Here is a 23,086-nt window from a genome sequence, read left to right as displayed (position 1 = left end):
GGTGCCTCAAAAAATTAAAAAATAGACCTATTATATGATCCAGCAATTCCACTTCTGGGTATATGACCAAAATAAGTGAAATCACTACTAGAAGAGATATTTGCACTCCCATGTTCATTGCAGCATTATTCACAAAAAGCTAAGACATGGATATAATCTAAGTATCTACTGACAGCTGAATGGATAAAGATAATGTGATATATACTTACAATGGAATATTATTTAGCCAGAAGAAAGAGGAAATCTTGTCATTTTCAACAACATGGATACACCTTGAGGACATTATGCTAAGTAAGTCAGAGAAAGACAAATACTCTATGAGCTCACTTGTATGTGAAATCTAAAAAAGCTGAACTCATAGAAACAGAGAGTAGAATGTTAGTTGAGAGGAACTGGGAGGTAGAGGAAATGGGGAGATGTTGGTCAAAGGGTACAAACTTCCATTTATAAGATGACCAAGTTCTGAGGATCCAATGTGATATGGTGACTATAGTTAAGAATACTGTATCATATACTCAAAAGTTACTAATAGAATAGATCTTAGGGGCGTCTGGGTGGCTCAGGTGGTTAAGTGTCCGACTCCTGATTTGGGTTGAGGTCATGATCTCGCAGTGTGTGGGATTGAGGCCTGCATGTATCAGTGCAGAGCCTGCTTGGGACTCTCTCTCTCCCTCTCTCTCTGCCCCTCGCCAGCTTACTCTCTCTCTCTCTCGTCTCTCTCTCTCTCTCTCTCTCTCTCTCTCTCTCTCTCTCTCTCAAAATAAATAAACATTAGAAAAAGAATAGATCTTAAATATTCTAACCACAATAAAAATAATGGTAACTAGTTTTAAAAAACCAAAGTAAACCCACAGCAAGTAAAAGAAAACAAAAATAAGAGAAGTCAATTAAAATCAAAACAGAAAATCAACAGAGAAAATCAATGAAACAAAAAGTTGATACTTTCAAAAGGGTGAATAAAAGTGACAACCTGCTAGCACAATTCATAGTGATAAAAGAAAAGCTACAAATAACCAATTTGAGAAATGAAAGAGGGGATACCACATAAGCACTGCAGATATAGAAAGTAAGGGGATATTATAAATAACTACACACATATATTTGATAACTTAAAAAAATTTTAACATTTATTTATTTTTGAGAAAGACGGCGAGCATGAGTGGGGGAGGGGCAGAGAGAGGGATACAGAGGATCCAAAGCAGGCTCCATACTGTGAGCACAGAGCTGGATACAGGGCTCAAAGTCACCATCTGTGAGATCATGACCTAAGCTGAAATCAAGAGTCAGCCTCTTAACCGACTTAGCCACTCAGGCACCCCTATATTTGATAACTTACAAGAAAAGGAACAATTACTGAGCAAGAGCCATTACAACTCACACAATGTGAAATAAATAAGCTGAATAAGTATACAACTATTAAAGTAATTAAATCAGTAATTTTAAAAAGCTAGTGAAGGGAAACTTCCAGGCCCACATGATTTCACTGGATAATTTTGCCAATCATTAAAAAAAATTTTTTTAACGTTTATTCATTTTTGAGAGACAGAGAGAGACAGAGCATGAGTGGGGGAGGAGCAGAGAGAGAAGGAAACACAGAATCCAAAGCAGGCTCCAGGCTCTGAACTGTCAGCACAGAGCCCGATGTGGGACTCGAACTCACTGTAAGATCACGACCTGAGCTGAAGCCAAAGCTTAACTGACTGAGCCACCCAGGCGCTCCAATTTTGCCAATCATTTAAAGGAGAATTATAGCCAACTGTAAAAAGTATCTTCCAAAAAATAGAAGAGAAAGGGGCATTCTGAAACTCATTTTTTTGTACCAAGCATTACCCATTTAGCAAAATGAGACAGAGACAGTACACTAATAATAGTAATGACAATAATAACAATTTCTAAGTAAGCTATAAGCCAATATTTCTCATAAACTTAGGTACAAAAATCCTGACCAAATTTTAGCAAACTAATCTGGCAATGCATAAAACACAATATATATCCAGGCCAAGTTGACTTTATTCCAGAAATGCAAATTTAGTTCAATATTTGAAATCTGATCAGTGTAATCCACCATGTCCACAAGCCAAAGAAGAAAGACAGCATGATACTATCAATTGGTGCAGAAAAATCATCTGACAAAATTCAACACCCATTCTTGATAAGGGCTCTTAGAAAATCAGAGTAGGGAATTAGGAACTGTCTTCCACAAGATGTATGCTGAAGTCTTAACCCCCAGTGCCTGTGAATATGACTGTATTTGAAAATGGGGTCATTGTGTATGTAATCAAGTCAAGATGAAGACATTCTGAATTAAAGTGGGCTCTAATCTAAGATGACAGATGTTATTATAAGAAGAGATGCAGAGAAGCACACACGAAGAGCATGGCATATGACATGACATCAGATGTGTCCGCAAAGCAAGGAAGCTCAAGGTTTGCGGTCAACCCCAGAAGCAAAGAAAAAGGGATGGACCCAATTCTCCCCTAGAACTTAGAGAGAAAGCATCATCCTGCCAAGACCTTGATGTCTGACATCTCTCTTCTAGAACTGTGACAGAATAAATGTCTACTGTTTAAAGCACCCAGATTGTGGTAATTTGTAACAGCAGTTCTAGGAATCTATTGCAGAGGGAAACAACTTCAACTTGATGAGAATTCGCTGTAAAAATCCCACAGCTTACATCATAGGTAATGATAAATGACTGAATGCTTTCCAGGTAAGTTTGGGGAAAAAAGGCAATGATGTCTACTGTCCCCATTCTCCTTCAGTACAGTACTGAAAGTCCTAGCCAGTGAAATAAGGCATAAAATGAAATAAAGTCATACTGATTGGAAATGAAGAAATATAACTGTCCCTATTTATAAAAGACATGACTGTCTATGTAGAAAATGCCAAGGAATCAAAAAAACAAAAAACAAAAAACAAAAAACCAAACAACAAAGCTTGTAGAACAAATAAATTTCAGCAAATTCGGAGGACACAAGATAAACACATATCTATACTTCTATATATTAGCAATAAACATTTGGAGACAAATTAAACATAATGTACCTTTTACAATCACTCTAAAATCACAGGTCATATAATCCAACATCCATGTGATATCATGATGTCTTCTACCAGATAGGTAATCCCAGGGCTCATTACTGAATAATCTCTAACAAGGTGTAACGTCTTGGTCTCTAAATCCATTATTAAATTCACAGATCTAATCTCTATGAAGCCTCTCTATTCTATAGATTTTCCCTCTCTACTTCTCCCATCAAGTATCCAACCAATCCCTTATTGTCTAGACAACAGCAACAACTAAATAGCACACCTCTTTTCATACTTATTCTTTATATACATTTCAGCTGAAGTGTTCTTTTTCCAGATAGATCGTTCCTGTGATTATAATACTTTAATGACTTTCCATTATTCTTTGGATAAAGAGCAAAGTTCTTACCATGGCCAGTAAGAACTCTAAGTTTGGTTTGCTCAGACCTGCCCCAGCTTACTTTGTTGCCAAGCCTAATTATTAATTGAGTCTTTCATTCTCCAGTAAGTTCCCCTTTGGACAGTGAATTTTCTGGTCATTCTACCTAAAAAGCCTTGCATAGTCTGGCTCCAAATGACCTCTCCAGCATCTTCCTACCCTCCATACCCCTGAAGACACATTTTCGTATCCACTCTGGTGTTCCTTGGCCACCTGTTCATATCTAGCTCTCTCCCACTAAAGAATCTTCACCCATATGTTTTTTATGCCTGTGATGCTCTTCCCTTCCTCCTCACCTTCTTCCTGTAAATCTTCAAACCTTTCCCCAGAGAAGTTTCCCTGGCCTCCATGCCTTAGCCAAATCTCCTCATTATATGCATTCACAACACCCTTAATTCTTGTCACAAGAGATAAACTTTCATATTTGTTTAAATGTTTGTGTGATAAACAAATCCACTGAATACATGAATAAAAAATTAAAAGAATGAATGACTGAAAGCAATATGTCCTATTACTGGTTTGGGTAGTGAGACTATTTTTTGGATATGAACATCATTTATATTTTGCTCCCATAGGGTAAATTTATTTGTTATCTTTTGTTTTCCAGAACTGTGGTGAGAGATTTTAGGAGGTCACCTCATTCTGTTTTTCTCATACTTCTAGATACCCTTGAGACTTTTAGTGACCCTCCTAAAATCCAAAATTCAGAATGAATAAATTATTCATAAGCTGCACCATAGCATTATAAACCTCAAAATGTCCAGATTTCCCTTCCTTATTATTGTGATAATTTCTCACACTCATGACTGCTACATAATTAAGAAGTTATATCATGAAGCTAAAACTAATAGCAGAGTATAGTATCCCTTCTGATAGTAAACCTATCAGTAAGACAGGTTATTTAAATATTCTTATCAAAGATATCAAAAGAAGATATATGGATAGTGGTTGACTCTGCTCTATCTTGCTTCTTTGCCATTTTTTAAAGCAGATTTTAATTTAATTTAATTTAATTTTTAATATGAAATTTATTGTCAAATTGGTTTCCATACAGCACCCAGTGCTTTTTTTTTTTTTTGCCATTTTTATCATTAGCATAAGAAGGTTATCCCCCATGGCCAGTATCCTTCTATATGACCTATAATCTTCTTTCCATTCTCTCTTCTTTAAACCTCAATCCAAAGTTCAACATGATATTTCCACGTTTATATTCCTAGATTTTCACAGAAGTATATATTCCTTGATATAGCAGAAGCCTTTGTTTGTACTTTGTCTTAGATACTTGTTCGGAAAAAAACATGCTTCCCTTACTTGCAAATTCTGCCAAATATTTAAATAAGAAGTAATATCAATTCTCTACAATCTCTTCTAAGAAATAGAAGCAGAGGAAACATTTCCTAATTCATTTATGAGGCTAGCATTATCCTAATATGAAAGCAGGATATATACCTTACAAGAAAGTAAAATTAAAGACCAATATCTGTCATCAACAGAGATGCAAAATTCCTCAACAAAGTATTAGCAATTCATATCCAACAGTGTATAAAAAGAATTATACAACATGACCAAGTGGGATTTATTCCTGGTATGCAACATTGCCTCAACACTTGAAAATCAATTAATTTATTTCATCACATCAACAATTTGAGAAATCAAATGACCATTTCAAAAGATACAGATAAAGTATTAGACAAAATCTAACACCCATTCATGATAAAAAAAAATCTCTTAGCAAACTCGGAATAAAAGTGAACTTTTTCAATTTGATAAAAAAAAAAAAAGTCTATAAAAAACCTACAGGTAACATCAAACTTAATGATGAAAAACTCCCTAAGACTGAAAACAAGAGGAGGAAGTTCCTTGTCACCACTCCTATACAACTTCATACTGGAAGTACTTGATAGTATAATAAAACATGAAAAGGACACAAATGGTATGCAGATCAGAAAGGAAGAAATAAAACTGACCTTGATCAGATGATGTAACAAATCCCAAAGAATTTACAAAAAAAAATTACCTAGAAATAATAAGCAATTACAGCAGAGTTGCAGAATACAAAATTAATTACAAAAATCAAGCACTTACGGGGCGCCTGGGTGGCGCAGTTGGTTAAGCGTCCGACTTCAGCCAGGTCACGATCTCGCGGTCCGGGAGTTCGAGCCCCGCGTCAGGCTCTGGGCTGATGGCTCGGAGCCTGGAGCCTGTTTCCGATTCTGTGTCTCCCTCTCTCTCTGCCCCTCCCCCATTCATGCTCTGTCTCTCTCTGTCCCCAAAATAAATAAACATTGAAAAAAAAAATTTAAAAAAAAAAAAATCAAGCACTTTCCGGGGCTCCTGGGAAGTTCAGTTGGTTAAACGTCTGACTTTGGCTCAGGATGTGATCTCACAGTTTGTGAGTTTAAGCCCCAGCATGGGGCTCTGGCTGTCAGCGCTTTGGATACTCTGCCTCTCCCTCTTCCTGTCCCTCCCCTGCTCGCGCTCTCTCTCTTTCTCTCCCTCTCTCAAAATAAATAAACATTAAAAAAACCCAACCATTTTCCTATGTACCAGCAATGGAGAACGGGAATTTGAAATTCAACACACAACACTATTTACATTAGCACTGAAAAATGAGGTAAATAGGTATAAATCTAACATGTACAAAGTCTAGATGAGGAAAAGTATAAAACTCTGATAAAGAAACAAAAGAAGAACTAAATAAATGGAGAGAGTTTCCATGTTCATGCCTAGGAAAACTCAATATTATTAAGATGTCAATTCTTCCAAATGTTATCTGTAGATTTAATTAAATGTCAATAAAAATATAAGAAAATTATTTTGAGACACATAAAAACTGATTCTACAGTTTATATGAAAAAGGAAAAACCCTAAAATAGTTAATATAATAATGAAAAAGGAAGTTGCAGGACTCACATTACCCAATTTCAGATCTTACTATAAAAGTAGTACAGTATAGGGGCGCCTTGGTGGCTTAGTTGATTAAGCATCTGACTTTGGCTCAGATCACGATCTTGCAGTTTGTGGGTTTGAGCCACGCGTGCTCTGTGCTGACAGCTCGGAGCCTGGAGCCTGCTTCCGATTCTCTGTCTCCCTCTCTCTCTGCCCCTCCCCTGCTCATGCTTTGTCTCTTTCTCTCTCTCTCTCTCTCAAAAATAAACATAAAATTAAAAAAAAAGTAGTACAGTATAGGTGAAAAACTTGGTATATACATCAACGGAACAGAGTAGATAGCCCAGATACAGGCTTGCATAAACACAGGCAACTGTTCTCTGACAAAGGAGTAAAGGCAATTTAATGAAGAAAGGATAGTCTTTCAACAAATGGCACTGTACAAATCAGAAACCAGTATGCAATCAATCAATCAATCAATAAAGAACCTACACTCAAATCTCATACCTTTCAGAAAAACTAACTCAATGTGGATGTTAGGCCAACATATAAATGGCAAAACTGTAAGATATCTAGAAGAGAACATACAAAGAAAAAAGCAACTTCGGGTTTGGTGATGAGGTTTTATATATAACACTGAAAACATAACCCATGAGGGACACCTGGGTGGCTCAGTTGGTTAAGTGTCCAACTCTTGATCTCTGCTCAGGTCTTGATCATGAGTTTAAACCCTGCGTTGGGCTCTGCAGTGGGCATGAAGCCTACTTAAAAAAAAAAAAAGTACAACCCATGAAAGAAAAAATTGATTAGGTGAACTTTATTAAATTTAAAATGTTTTTCTCTGTCAAAGGCACTGTTAAGTGCATGAAAAGAGAAGCTACAGACTGAGAGAATATCTTTTCAGAACAAGTACCTGTAAAGGATTTATATCCAAAATTTACAAATGATTCTTAAAACTCACCAAGAACAAAATCAAAAATCCAATTAAAATATAGGTAAAGAATCTTAAACTCTTCATCAATGAAGATATAGAAGTGGCAAATAAGCATATAACAACATGCTCAATGTCATTAACACTAGGCAACTGTAAATTAAAACAATGAGGTACCAATATTTTTAGAAGGGCTACAATGCAAAAAAACTGACACCACCAAATGCTGACAAAGATATAGAACAATAGGAAATCCCATTCATTGCTGCTGGGGATGCAAAATTATCCACTTTGGAGGATAATTTGGCCATTTCTTACCTACCTAATCATATGCTTACTCTACAATCCAACATTTGTAATACTAAGCATTTGTCAAAATGATTTGAAGATGTACATCCATGCAAAAACCTGCATAAATGTTTACAGCAACATTTTTTCATACTTGCCCCAAACTAGAATCTACCAAGATGTCCATTATTCAGCTCTAAAAAGAAATGAGCGGGGCGCCTGGGTGGCGCAGTCGGTTAAGCGTCCGACTTCAGCCAGGTCACGATCTCGCGGCCGGGAGTTCGAGCCCCGCATCAGGCTCTGGGCTGATGGCTCGGAGCCTGGAGCCTGTTTCCGATTCTGTGTCTCCCTCTCTCTCTGCCCCTCCCCCGTTCATGCTCTGTCTCTCTCTCTGCCCCAAAAATAAATAAAAACGTTGAAAAAAAATTTTAAAAAATAAAAAAATAAAAAGAAATGAGCTATGAAGCTACAAAAAAACACGGACCAACCTTTAATGCATATTGCTAGTGAAAGAAGGCAGTCTGAAAAAGCTACATACTATATGACCCCAGCCACATGACATTCTGGAAAAGATGAAACTACAGAGTCAGTAAAAAGATCAGTGGTTGCCAGGGGCTCAGAAAGTGGGGAGGGATAAATAGGTGAAAGATGGGGAGATTTTAGGGCAGTGACAACTATTCTGTATGATACTGCAATGTCTGACACACATTTGTCAAAATCCATATAACTGTATAACACAACAAATAAACCCTCATGTAAACTATGGTCTTTAGTTAATAATAATATATCAATATGGGTGTGTCCATTGTAACAAATGTAACACATTGATTCAAGGTGTTATTGATAGGGGAAACTGTGCTGGGGTTTAGGGATGGGGGTATACGGGAACTCTCTGTACTTCATGTGCAATTTTTGTGCATACCTAAAAAACTGGCTTTAAAAATAAAGTCTTATCAAAAATGTATGTTTTGGGGCGCCTGGGTGGCTCAGGTGGTTAAGTGACTGACTCTCAATTTCAGCTCAGGTTGTGATCTTGCAGTTTGTGAGATCGAGCCCTGCATCAGGCTTTGTGCTGACAGCACAAATCCTGCTTGGAATTCTCTCCTTCCCTCTCTCTTTGCCCATTTGGGCAATTCGCACGTGTGTGTGCTCTCTCTCTTTGAAAATAAATAAGCATTTAAAAAAATGTCTATAAATCTCAAAATAAATAAACATTTAAAAAAATCTCAATGGTATTATACAATACATTTCTGCTTCCTCATGGCAAAGATAATACTTTGCTCCTTCTCCAGATGCTCTATATGGATATGCTGAGCAGCTGAGGACATGAATTTCTAATAATTTTCCTTCTTAATTTGTCTTATTCCTTCAATTAATATTTATGGGGTGCCTGTTCATAAGCCAGCTACTATACTACTGGCCATGAATTTCCTGGCATTCATCCTTTCTTGTATTACAGGGGCTGCTCTTAGTAATTGGTCATTTGGGGGCACCTGGGTGGCTCAGTTGGTTAAGCATCCAACTCTTGGTTTTAGCTCAGGTCATGATCTCATGGTTTATGAGTTTGAGCCCTGCGTCCGGCTCTGCACTGACAGTGCAGTGCTTGCTTGGGAGTCTCTCCTCCCTCTCTCTCTGCCTCTCCCCTGCTCTTTGCTCTCTCTCTCAAAATAAATACATAAACTTAAAAAAAGAAAAATTGCAATCAGAGAGGCCAAAATGAACAAATCAGGAGACTATAGATGCTGGCGAGGATGTGGAGAAATGGGAACCCTCTTGCACTGTTGGTGGGAATGCAAACTGGTGCAGCCGCTTTGGAAAACAGTGTGGAGGTTCCTCCAAAAATTAAAAATAGACCTACCCTATGAGACTGGAGAACTTTCATTTTTTCCAGGCGGGTTGTGATTTGGGGTGGATTTTGGTTTTGGTCCCCCCCCCTTTTTTTTTAAACTGGTGTTTTGTCTTTGATTCTCCTTAGTCCTTATTCCTGATCCTCTTCTTTCTTGATTGACATCTTTGCCTTCTTCTGTCCCCTTCTCTCCCCAGATCCCTTAGTTCCCCTCCAACCTGAGGGGGCAGGGGAATGTAGAGGAGAAGCCCCAGGCCCGAGACTCCATCTGCTCTCCTTCCTGGATCCAAGAGGGGGGCAGGAGAAGAGGGTGGCATCCCCAGCCCCCCAGCACTGAGGAAGAACAGGGCTCCTAGGGCCTGAGCTCTGACCCCTACTCACCACCTCCCTTCCTCCCCTGCTCCCAGGACTGGGCCACTTCTGGGTGGAGCAGTGGGTTCCAGCTCAGGTCACACTGAGAATGTAAGAACTACAAACAAAATTTCTATTAAATTAAGTTTTGTGTCTTAAAAAAAAAAATTCCTAGCACTGCTAGTAGCACTGCTAGGAACTTACCCAAGGGATACAGGAGTGCTGATGCATAGGGGCACTTGTAACCCAATGTTTATAGGAGCACTTTCAACAATAGCCAAATTATGGAAAGAGCCTAAATGTCCATCAACTGATGAATGGATAAAGAAGTTGTGGTTTATATGCACAATGGAATACTACTTGGCAATGAGAAAGAATGAACTATGGCCTTTTGTAGCAACGTGGATGGAAGTGGAGGGTATTCTGCTAAGTGAAATAAGTCATAGAGAGAAAGACAGGTTTTTCACTCTTATGTAGATCCTGATAAACTTAACAGAGAACCATGGGGGAGTGGAAGGGGGGAAAAAGTTACAGAGAAGGGAGGGAGGCAAACCATAAGAGACTCTTAAATACTGAGAACAAACTGAGGGTTGATGGGGATTTGGGGACAGGGGAAAGTGGGTGATGGGCATTGAGAAGGGCACCTGTTGGGTTGGCAATGGGTGTTGTATGGAAACCAATCTGACAATAAATTATATTTAAAATAAAAAAAGAATAATTGGTCATTTTGCAGTACTGTACATATAAGACCCTCAGCAATCTCTCACTTTTTGGTGTGAAGAAATAGATCTTTACTCCCAAAGAATAAATTAGTGTGATAATTTTATAGAAGAATTGAAAAAATATGATTGCTTTACCCATTTCCTGATCCAAATGAGTTTAGTCCTATGACCACAAAAAATTATTAATAGTGTCATTTATTGATTAAATCTCCTCTAAATATTATCCATTTTTTTAAGGAACAATCTTGCGATTTAAGGTCTTGTTCACCACATGCACTATAAACCTACTCAAAGTACGCTTTAAACTATTTACAAGGCTGCTGCTTTAACATCAAGAAATATTTATATCTCCTTCTTTATGAAGAGAAAAAGTAATATCTTTGGATTGTTATGAAAAAGGTAAAGGATATTTTTTGACTCAAGATGTGAGGATTTTATATCATGGAACCTCCTCCTTCCTTTTTTTTTTTTTTTTTTTTTTTTTTAGCTAATCCCAATGACTACATCTTAGGAGGGAACATTAGGGCCTTGTATACCTATCAAACTTACATCAGCAAATTACATTTCTTCCAGATAAATTGTCTCTTTTTCTTTGTTATTCACCCAAATGCATTTGTTTTGAAAGTTTATCACTTGTAAATTTTGCTATCAAAATTCTGTATCGTCTAGAGATATCACATGCACTGACAAAGTGTTTTAAATAGCCATGCTAAATTTCAATTAAGGAAAATAAGGTATTACATAGAGAGATATAATATATATATTTATTTATCAGTAAACACTAAAATAGACATCAAAATTCTATATGGAACAAAAAGTTAAAATACTGACACAATAAATATCTATTTAATATTTTATTTTCTAACTTTTGTGATTTCTAAATAACTATTATTATCCACCTATAAGTATTATAAATATTTATATTTATAAATATTGTAAGTATTATAAATATATTTATAAGTATTATAAACATTGTAAATATTTATATTTATAAGTATTATAAATATTATAAATAGGTAGATAACAATAATAAGGTGGATAATAAGGATAAGGTGGATCCTTGAGATGTTTCCCTTTATTCTGATTTCATGAATTTATTCATTTACTCACTAATCACTATTTACTGAAGTCCTAGAATGTATAAAATACTAAATGGTGATTTTGTGCTCTAGAATCTCATGTTCTTAAAGAATGAGAGATAAAAAAAAGATCAAATATATACTCTAATTTTTGACCACACAACAGATTTATAAGCACAGAGGACTGGAACAAGGGAGATGTGCAATAACTATTGAATTAATAAATCAGAAATGGTCACTACATCATTCTGCTCTGTCCCTAATGCATGATGAATGAATAGAATCATACAGCCCAGGAGCCCAATGGTTCTCTAGTACTTCTGAATGGATGCCAATCTATGTCATCTGCTCCCAGTCTCCCCATGGTACTCCTAATTCCAGCGGTTCTAACTACTTTCAGTTCTTTCAATAGAACTCACTGTCTCATCCCTCTAGAACTTTATATATATAATACCCTCCTGCTGGAACTTCTCCACTCCGTCTTCCCTAATCTGTGTTGCAAATGACAACTTAACCTTCAAGACTCAGTTTAAAATACGTGTTGATTGAAATAGTTTATTGTGCACCTAGGTAGTGAGTTTACAAAGATGAATAAAACATGGTCCCATGGGGATCTCCTTTTCTTTAGAGTAAAATATAATTGGAATAAAACACCACCTTTCCATATGCTTATTTCCTAATGATATGCAATAATTGAATTTGCCTGCAGGAATCAGCTCAGTACCTTTAGTTGATTTCACAATTAAATGAATATTATTGAATACTAACTCTGATTCAAGCATTTAGAGGATAAAAACACATTAAGAATCTTATAACCCTCCAAAATGTGACCATACTATGAGCTTCATATTGGGTTTATATTTCCATATTAAGGTAGAATGTCATTTTGTTCTCTTGCACACAACAACAGTAAGTTTTCTAAGAGAATACTTGTTATTGGCCTAACTGAAATATTAATCTTTGGAAATTTTGGTGAATGAATAAAATGAATAATTCTAAGTTATTTTCTAAGTTTGATTCATTACTAGATACTTAATGGGAACTGATTCTGAACAAAGTCTAGGACAGCAAATACAAAAGACATAGAAGTTGCAAAAAAAATCCTATAAAGGATGCCTAAGGAATAGATATATATGTAATGTGTGTGTATATATATGTATAGGTATATATGTGTGTACATATATGTGTATATATGTATGCATATATATATGTACATACATAAATGGTCAAGTAAGATTATATTGTGATGACAAGAGGAATGAGAAGATTTTAGAAATGTGGAGAGGAGATACGATGGACATTTTAGAAGCAGACAGAAACTGAAGACAGGTGAGGAGTAATGGATAAGAATAGTGACTCTTTTTTCCTTAAGAATGAAGCAGGTAATCTGTTTTAGACAGTAGAAAGAAGAAATTGGAAAGGTCAGAGTGAGCTAGGACCATGAACAGCATGCATGATTTAGATGTCATCTTGGGAAAGCAATAGGAAACCATCAAATGCTTTTGACAAGTGAAGTCACATGTTAATAACATTGTTTTAAGGAGATTGGTTTTACAGCAATGTAGAAAGTACATTGGAATGAAAGGGACGAGGGGCAGAGAATCTAATGAGGTAATTTCAATTGTTCAAACGTAAAGTAAAAACCGTCTGAACTATTAGTGGAATAAAATATATATAAGTAGCAAAGGGTAACAACATTGGGTATAATCGAAAAGTATAATTTGGGGAGCCTATTTCCAACTGTTTCTTTCTTTTTTTTTTTTTTGCCAGTATTGCATTTGAGAACTTTTTAGTTATGATGAAATCATTGAAACTGTTTCACTAGTCCTGGAAAACTGTTTGAATGCATTAAATCAATTCATATGTAAACAAAAATATCTAATAATTTGAAATATCTTTGGAAGTTGTAGAATAAGACTACCCAACTTCAAGACTTAGTATAAAGCTACAGTAATCAAGACAGTGTGGTATTGGCAAATGAACAGATTAGTGAACAGAACAGAAAGCCCAGAAATAGAAATAGACAGAAAGATATAGCCAACTGATCTTTGACAAAGGAGCAAAGGTAATACAATGGAACAAAGATGGTCTCTTCAACAAATGGTTCTGGAACAAATGGACATCCATATACAAAATTAAAAAAAAAAAATGATCTAGACAAGTACCTTATACCCATTACAAAAGTTAACTCAAAATGGATCACAAACCTAAATGTAAAACATAAAACTATAAAGCTCCTAGAAGATAAAATAAAAGAAAAAGTAGATGACCTTGGGTATGCTGATGCCTTGTTAGACAAAACAGCAAAGACACAATCCATGAAAGAAAAATTGGTAAATTGGACCCCAGCAAAATTAAAAACTTCTACTCTATGAAGGGCCATATGAAGAATTAGAACACAAGCAACAGACTGGGAGAAAGTACTTGTGAAAGACACATCTGATAATGGACTGCTATGTAATATAGGCAGAGAACTCTAAAACTCAAGAATAAAAAAACCCAAACAACCCAGTTTAAAAAATGGGCCAAAGACCTTATCACACACTCCACCAAAGAAGATCTATAGGTGTCAAGTTAAGCCTTTGAAAAGATGTATTGCATCATATGTCATCAGGGAAATACAAACTAAAACTACGAGATACCACTACACTTCTTTTAAAATGGCCAAAATTCGGGGCGCCTGGGTGGCGCAGTCGGTTAAGCGTCCGACTTCAGCCAGGTCACGATCTCGCGGTCCATGAGTTCGAGCCCCGCGTCAGGCTCTGGGCTGATGGCTCAGAGCCTGGAGCCTGTTTCCGATTCTGTGTCTCCCTCTCTCTCTGCCCCTCCCCCGTTCATGCTCTGTCTCTCTCTGTCCCAAAAATAAATGTTGAAAAAAAAAATTAAAAAATAAAAAAAAAATAAAATGGCCAAAATCCAGGGGCACCTGGGTAGCTCAGTCAGTTAAGCATTTGATTCTTGATTTCAGCTCAGATCATGATCTGACGGTTTGTGAGTTCAAGCCCCACACTGGGCTCTGTGCTGACAGTGTAGAGCCTGCTTGGGATTCTCTCTCTCTCTCTCTCTCTCTCTCTCTCTCTCTGCCCCTCCCCCTCTCAAAATAAATTAAAATAAACTTTAAAAATAATAAATAAATAAATAAATAAGTAAGTAAGTAAGTAAGTCAAAATCCAGAACACTGATAGCTTCATTTGCTGATGAGGGTGTAGGGCAACAGGAACTGTCATTCATAACTGGTGACAGTACGAAATGATATAGCCACTTTGGATGATAGTTTGGCAATTTCTTACAAAACTAAGCATATTTTTACCATAAGATCCAGCAATCATATTCCTGGGTGTTTACTCCAAACAGATGAAAACACATCCACAATAAAACTTGTACCCAGATGCTTATATAAGCTTTGCCCATGATTGCTAAAACCTTGAAGCAACCAAGATGTCCTTCAGTAGGTGAATGGATAAATAAACAGTGGTACATCCAGTGAAATAGTACTCAATGCTGAAAAACAAATGCACTATCAAGTCATGAAAAGACATGGATAAACCTCAAATGCATATTACTAAGTAAAAGAAGCCAGATTGAAAAGCCTACACACTATATGATTCCAATTTCATGACGTTCTGAAAACAGGCAAAACTAGGAGACAATAGAAAGGTTCCAGGGGTATGAGAGAAATGAATAGGGAGAGCATGGAGGAAATTTGAGTGCAAATACTCTGTATTGTAATGATGCATATATGCCACTGTTATTCTTTCCAAATTCATAGAATATACAACACTAAGAGTGAGCCCTAAGGTAAACTATGCACTTTGGGTGATTATAATATGTCAATGTAGGTCCATCCCTGGTAAAAAAAAAAAAAATACCATTCCAGTGGGTAAAGTTTATAATCAGGAAGGCTACACATGAGTGGGGGCAGGAGGTATATGAGAAATCTCTATACCTTCCTCTCCAATCTGATGTAAACCTAGCACTGTTTAAAAATAATGTTTTGTTTTTGTTTTTGTTTTTGTTTCTTTTGTTAAAGAAAGACTACATAGTGGGTGATTTTGTTTATATGAAATATCCAGAAAAGGCAAGGTTATAGAGATAGAAAGCAAATCATTGGTTGCCTGAGACTGGGGGTGGGAACAGGGGCTTGAGGGAAATTTGGGGGGAAATGGGAGAGTTCTAAACCTTGAATGTGATTATGATTACAAATTCTATAATTTTTCAAAGAAATGATTGAAATGTATACTTACAATGACATTTTATGGCATGTACATTATATCTCAAAAACAGGTAAAAAAATATGTTTTACATGTGAGATAAGTAAAAGTATCATGGTCATGCTGCCTCTGTTATAACAAGGATAGCTATGGTGGAGCAGAATAATAATACATAAAAAAGAATCAATATAGGTTACCTGATTGTCTCTACTTAAACCATTTCATAACCCAAGCCATTAAATTGTATGGAAAAAAACATTTCATCTATCTTTAAAATTTTTCCTAGACATGTCTCCTGAGGCAAGGGAAGTAAAAGCAAAACCAAACTATTTGGGACTACATCAAAATAAAAAGCTTCTGCACAGCAAAGGAAACAATCAATGAAACTAAAAGGCAACTGACAGAATGGGAGAAGATATTTGCAAACGGCATATCAGATAAAGGGTTAGTATCCAATATATATAAAAAACTTATATAATTCAGGACCCCAAAAACAAATAATCCTATTTAAAGATGGGTGGAAGACATGAACAGACATTTTTCCAAAGAAGACATACAGATAGCCTACAGACACATGAAAGGATGCTCAAAATCACTTATCATCAGAGAAATGCAAATCAAAACTACAGTGAGATATCATCTCATACCTGTCAGAATGGCTAAAATTAATGACATAGGAAACAACAGGTGTTGGGGAGGATGCAGAGAAAGGGGAACCCTCTTGCACTGTTGGTGGGAATGCAAACTGGTGCAGCCACTTTGGAAAACAGTACAGAGGTCCATCAAAAAGTTAAAAATAAAACTACCTTATGATTCAGCAATCACACTTCTAGGTATTTACCAAAGTATACAAAAACACTGATTTGAAGAGGCACATGCATTCCAGTGTATACGGCAGCATAATCAACAATAGCCAAATTATGGAAAGAGCCCAAATGTTCATGTTCATCCATTGATGAATGGATAAAGAAAATTTGGTGTATATACACACACACACACACAATGATATATTACTCAGCCATCAAAAAGAATGAAATCTTGCCATTTGCAACATGGATAGAGCTAGAGTATACTATGCTAAGTGAAATAAGTTAGAGAAAGACAAATACCATATGATTTCACTCATATGTGGAATTTAAGAAACAAAACAGAGGAACATAGGTGAAAAAAAAGAGAGGCACACCAGGAAACAGATCTTAACTATACAGAACAAACTGAGGGTTACTGAAGGGGAGGTGGGGGGGGATGGGCTAGATGGGTGATGGGTATCAAGGAGGGTACTTTTTATGATGAGCACTGGGTGCTGTATGTAAGTGATGACTCACTAAACTCTATACCTGACTAATATTACACTGTATGTTAACTGGAATTTAATAAAAAATTGAAAAAAACCCTACAATGAGATATCACCTCACACCTATCAAAATGGCTAAAATCAAAACACTAGAAACAAGTGTCGGTGAGAATGTGGAGGAAAAGGAACCCTTGTGCACTGTTGGTGGGAATGTAAACTGGTGCAGCCACTGTGGAAGACAGTATGGAAATTCCTCAAAAAAATTAAAAAAAGAACTACACTATGATCCAGTAATAGCACTACTGGGTATTTACCCAAAGCATACAAAAACACTAATTCAAAAGGATAAACGTGGCCCTATTTTTGTTTATTGCTGCATTAACCAATGCATAGCCAAATTATGGAAGCAGTCCAAGTGTCCATCAATAGATGAATGGATAAAAAAGAGGTTTTATATATATCATGTAATATTATTCAGCCATAAAAAAGAATAAAATTTTGCTATTTGCAACAGCAAGGATGGAGGGAGAGAGTATCATGCTAAGTGAAATAAGTTAGTGAGAGAAAGACAAATACCATATGATTTCACTCATATATGGCATTTAAGAAACAAATGAACAAAGGAAAAAAAATAAAGAATGAGACAAATGAAGAAAGAGACTCTTAACTACAGAGAATAAACTGATGGTTATCAGAAGGGAGAGGGTGGGGGGATGGGTGAAATAGGTGAAGGGGGTTAAGATTATGATTAGCACTGAGTAATGTATAGAATTGTTGAATCACTATATTTTACACCTGAAACTAACATAAAACTGTATGTTAACTATACTGGAATTAAAATAAAGAAATAAGAGTGGGCTATAAATATACATTAATAACATCCTTTGAAAAGCAAATAGAAATATGATCCTAAATTTTAATATCTATTGACTTTTGTCTCTTGTTTTTGGTTTTCATTTTGTAGGCTCTGTTTTCCACTGTTTAATTAAAAATTATGAAATACATACAGCTTTGGTTCCTAGTAGCATACTTCTCTGGCTTAAAAAGCAAAAGATGACATAATAGAATTTTCCATCTTAAATTTTGTTTCCCAGTTCAGCATAAATTACATTCACAAAACCAGTTACATACTTTTGCTTGATATATTACCTCGTCTGACTTGTCAGCCTGAAGTTGACAATAGATTCCTTAAATAAACCAACCCCTTCAATATTAATGACATCATCCACATCAGGCTCAGTACCAACCAATGTTATGGGAAACTTCCAGATCCCATCTGTTATGCACTCTATTTTCAGAGTAATTTGAGTCCTTGAATAGAAAAAAAAAAGATTATAAAGGATACTATAGGAAAACAAGCAAAAAGAGAATACGATATAGTAGATCAATATCTAGGTTGAAAATGTAAGCAAACCTGGTGGTTTTAGTAAAACACTGGGACTTGTAATTCTTTAAAAAATGTAGATGACTGTTAATTACATTCTAGGAATAACTTTTAGGTCTTTGGTTATATTATCAATCTCCCTGTAAGATAATTATTTTCTAGCACAGCTTATCTACTCTGTGGGTATTTACTAAGAACCAGTAAAATATGTATAATTGACTGCAAATTTTTTGTAACGAGCACAGAGTATGATAATATTTAAGAATCCAAGACGAGGCTAGCAAAAGGCCACAGGTGTTATACAAACAGGTCTTCTAGGGGTACCTGGGTGGCTCAGTCAGGTAAGTGCACGACTTCGGCTCAGGTCATGATTTTGTGGTTTGTGAGTTCGAGCCCCGCATTAGGCTTGCTGCTCTCAGTGCAGAGCTTGCTTCGGATTCTCTGTCTCTTTCTCTCTCTGCCCCTCCTCTGCTCTCTCTCTCTCTCTCTCTCAAAAAGTGAATAAACATTAAAAAAAAAAAAAAAAACCAAAACCCAAATAGGTCTTTCACCATAAAGAAATTTTCTGTTCAAAATGAAACATTGTGAAAAAGTTTTTCCAATTCTTGTTTCACATAGAAAAATTATATTTTCTGTGGACACTCACAAAAGCTCATAAAATTGACTTAAAGGCTTTTAAAAATTAAATTGCAATTTTAATTTAAATTAAAATACCACAAACACTTTACATAATGAGATATAATTGAATGTCAGCTGAGTTAATGAAATGAGTAGAGATAGCCTTTCTAATCATTTGGCTATGAAGGAGAGCGGACACATGGAGCAATGGGTGAAACCGAGGAATGGTTACTTGTTTGTTTGCTGGCTTAGGGTGGAAATAATGCAAACATGTAATGGTGTGGCTGCAATAGCCTATGTCAGGTTGGATAAAGAAATCACAATCCTTTTATATAAAACTCTCAGAAAGAACAGCAGGTAAAGAGTTTCAGGAGAAAGTTGAGCTAAGCTTATTATTTCTTAAGATATCCTAAGACAAATGATATCAATTATTTCTCTATTTATTAAAAATATGTTTAGCCCTGTGTTAAGTGAGAATCATCTGACTCATGACCACAGTAACTAAAGATCTCTCACGTTTTTGTATTAGACCCTTGATTTTTATTGAAAGAAAAGGTCAAGACCTGTAGAAAAAATCTTTTATTTGTTTGTTTTTGTAAAACCACCTTTTAGGGCCCTGACAATTATTTCTTTTTTTTAACATTTATTTATTATTGAGAGACAGAGACAGAGAGCAAGCACGAGGGGGGCAGAGAGAGAGGGAGACACAGAATCCGAAGCATGCTCCAGGCTCCAGCTGCCAGCACAGAGCCCGATGTGGGGCTCGAACCCGCAAACTGTGAGATCATGACCTGAGCCAAAGTCGGACGCTTAGCCGACTGAGCCACCCAGGTGCCCCAATGACAATTATTTCTTTTTAAAAAATTTTTTTTAACGTTTTATTTATTTTTGAGACAGAGAGAGACAGAGCATGAACGGGGGAGGGGCAGAGAGAGAGGGAGACACAGAATTGGAAGCAGGCTCCAGGCTCTGAGCTCTCAGCCCAGAGTCTGACGCGGGGCTCGAACTCACGGACCGCGAGATCATGACCTGAGCCGAAGTCGGCCGCCCAACCGACTGAGCCACCCAGGCGCCCCGACAATTATTTCTATTATATATAACACTATCCTGTGAAAGGATGAATGTGAAACATTACATTGTATTAACTGCTGTGAAATAATGTTATATTTTTTCTTTACCAAAACATGAAAATTTTGTTTTCTTTTTTTACCTTGCCAAACAGGAAGAATTGAAGTCAATACTTATTTTACTTATCTAGCATGGTTTAGGTGTAGTTATTTTCTTGTTCTTTTTCATAATTTAATCTTTTTCATAATTTTATTTTGGTTTTTCTCATTTAACTGTGTGTCTTCCAGTGAATCATCCCAAATAAATAATGAAGAAGGAATTATAAAAGTAAATGAATATACACATATATGCACAAAAGAGATTAAACTACATCAGAATGTTATACAATGCTCACAAAAATTTATGAATCATGCATACAAGTCGTCCCAAATCAGTTTTTCAAATATTCACCAAGAAGCTCTAAATCCACAAAATGTTGAATGAGTATAAATTCACACTGGTTGTGCTCTTAAAAATAATTTTTTTAATGTTTATTTTTGAGACAGAGAGAAAAACCAAGTGTGAGCAGGGGAGGGGCAGAGAGAGAGGGAGACACAGAATCCGAAGCAGGCTCCAGGCTCTCTGAGTTGTCAGCACAGAGCCTCACATGGGGCTCGAACCCACAAGCCGTGAGATCATGACCTGAGCTGAATGACACTCAACTGACTGAGCACCACCCAGGCGCTCCTATTTGGAAGCAGTCCAAGTGTCCATCGACAGATGAATGGATAAAAAAGAGGCTATATATATATATGTGTATATATATATATATATGTGTGTATATATATGTGTATATATATATATATATATATATATAATGCAAAAAGAATAAAATTTTGCCATTTGCAGCAGCAAGGATGGAGGGAGAGAGTATCATGCTAAGTGAAATAAGTTAGCGAGAGAAAGACAAATACCAGAGCCTGACAACTCAGAGCCTGATGCGGGGATCAAACTCATAAACCACAAGATCATGTCCTGAGCTGAAGTTGGACATTTAACTGGCTGAACCACCCAGGTGCCCCACTCTTTTTTTTTTTTCTTTAAGTTTATTTAAGAGAGAGAGAGACAGACAGACAGGGAGACAGGGGGAGGGTCAGACAAAAAGGGAGAGATAGAATCCCAAGCAGGGCTCGATCCCACAAACCGTGAGATCATGAGCTGAGCGAAGATCAAGAGTTGGCCACCTAACCAAGTGAGTCACCCAAGTGTCCCCACCCCACACTGGTTGTGCTCTTATTCATTAACGGCAACATTCTCCCCTTCTGGTTGTTGCTGGTAATTTCCATATCATTAAGTCAACATAATACAAAGCTAAGTATGAAAAAAAATAACAAATAATCATAGAAAACTATCAACATAAAAGAGAAAATAAATGATTACAGTATACTATCTTCTTGCAGATTGGTTTTATTACCATTTCCTGAAGATGACACTGGTATCTTTTTGTTATTGAACTACATATTCAAAGCCACTTTAAATACATGCCTGGCTACTTCAAATACATAGTCAAACTACAAAAATTAGTAAAAGCACAGGTAATACTTTGACTGTCTTTTCATTACCAGGCTGCACTTTGTGCTTTGTGTATACTGTGGTTCTGATCAGTATCTCTGTATTAAGACACAAAGAAGGCTCTATTTCACATGTGACCTATCATACAGCATTTGCATGTGCTAAGTACCAGTTACCTAAGAAGGGAGTATAAAGACACTGGATGAGGCTTCCCAGAAGACAGACATTCAAAGGTCACTATTCTCACAGATTCCACTATGATCCTCTTAAACCTTACTAAGGGCAGGGCAATGTTACGGTTTGGTGGCAAAAGCATAATGGCAGCAACTGCCAAGTAGAACACAACTGAGGCACGTTTTACCATTCAAACTGGTTCTGAGAAGTAGTATCAAGAAACATCATGCTTCCAATGCACAGTACCAAGTCAGTAATTTTTAAAAATTTTTTACAGGGGCGCCTGGGTGGCTCAGTCGGTTAAGCGTCTGACTTCAGCTCAGGTCATGATCTCACGGTTTGTGATTTCGAGCCCTGCATCAGGTTCTGAGCTGACAGCTTGGAACCTGGAAACTGTTTCAGAGTCTGTGTCTCCCTCTCCCTCTGCCCCTCCCTCATTCATGCTCTGTCTCTCTCTATCTCTCAAAAACTGAATAAAAAGTTAAAAAAAATTAAAAAAAATTTTTTTACAAAGTGCACTGTTCTCTTTTGTTAATATTATACCCTAATGATCTTCGGGAGGTCACAATTTGGGAAGGATTTCTTAGATTCCTAATTATTTTGGTCTGCTTTTTCTCATCAGAATACTGTTCATAGTTTGATAGATGATAGGGATAATCTAGTCCAAAATATTTACCTCAACAGCATCAAAGAAGTAATACAATCCAAATATAAAGATGGAGAGAAAAATCAACACTATTTTGTTTAAAAGAGTAGTAATATATAGTTTCAAAGAATAAAAATATTATTTAAAGAAAAAATGCTTACCTCAGTGGTTTCTTTGGTGCAAATATCAAATTGAAGACCAATGTTATCACTTTAGCCATAACATTAAAAGATTTTTTGATCAAATACAAAGCCATGCAGGATTCCAAGTTAGACTTCACAACGTCAGATTCAAATTGAATTTCATATTCAAATTCACGTTTTATAGACATATCTAAGAAAATCAAGATTAAAATGCATTTCAATTTAATTCAATACACATAGGTTGAAAATCAATTACCTATCAACACTAAAACACACAGGTATTTAGAGGGAGGGAGAAGTGATTCACCTTTGTGTTCGTAATACCCAGTGCATTACCAGGTATATAATGGTGCTCAGTTATGATTTTGTTAAAAGGTAAATAAATAAATGAATGAATGAATAAAAAAATAAATGCAGAAGAC

At 36.3% G+C, this 23,086-nt stretch overlaps 1 protein-coding gene across 2 annotated transcripts in view; it reads right to left on the bottom strand.

The window, feature by feature from the left end:
* CFAP47 (cilia and flagella associated protein 47) overlaps nt 1-23,086 on the bottom strand; it is a 566,822-nt gene that overhangs the window by 23,849 nt on the left and 519,887 nt on the right. For both annotated transcript variants that reach the window (XM_045050610.1, XM_045050611.1), the window contains 2 exons: nt 22,683-22,854; nt 18,230-18,391 (listed from right to left, as the gene is read on the bottom strand). In XM_045050610.1, coding sequence (XP_044906545.1) covers nt 18,230-18,391; nt 22,683-22,854 — 334 coding nt within the window. The remainder of the gene's footprint in view (nt 1-18,229; nt 18,392-22,682; nt 22,855-23,086) is intronic.

Source organism: Felis catus, chromosome X (assembly GCF_018350175.1).
Source record: "Felis catus isolate Fca126 chromosome X, F.catus_Fca126_mat1.0, whole genome shotgun sequence".
In the NCBI taxonomy this organism is placed as follows: Eukaryota; Metazoa; Chordata; class Mammalia; order Carnivora; family Felidae; genus Felis; species Felis catus.
Note: the sequence above shows the minus strand (reverse complement) of the source record. Positions and strands in the feature narration are given on the sequence as shown.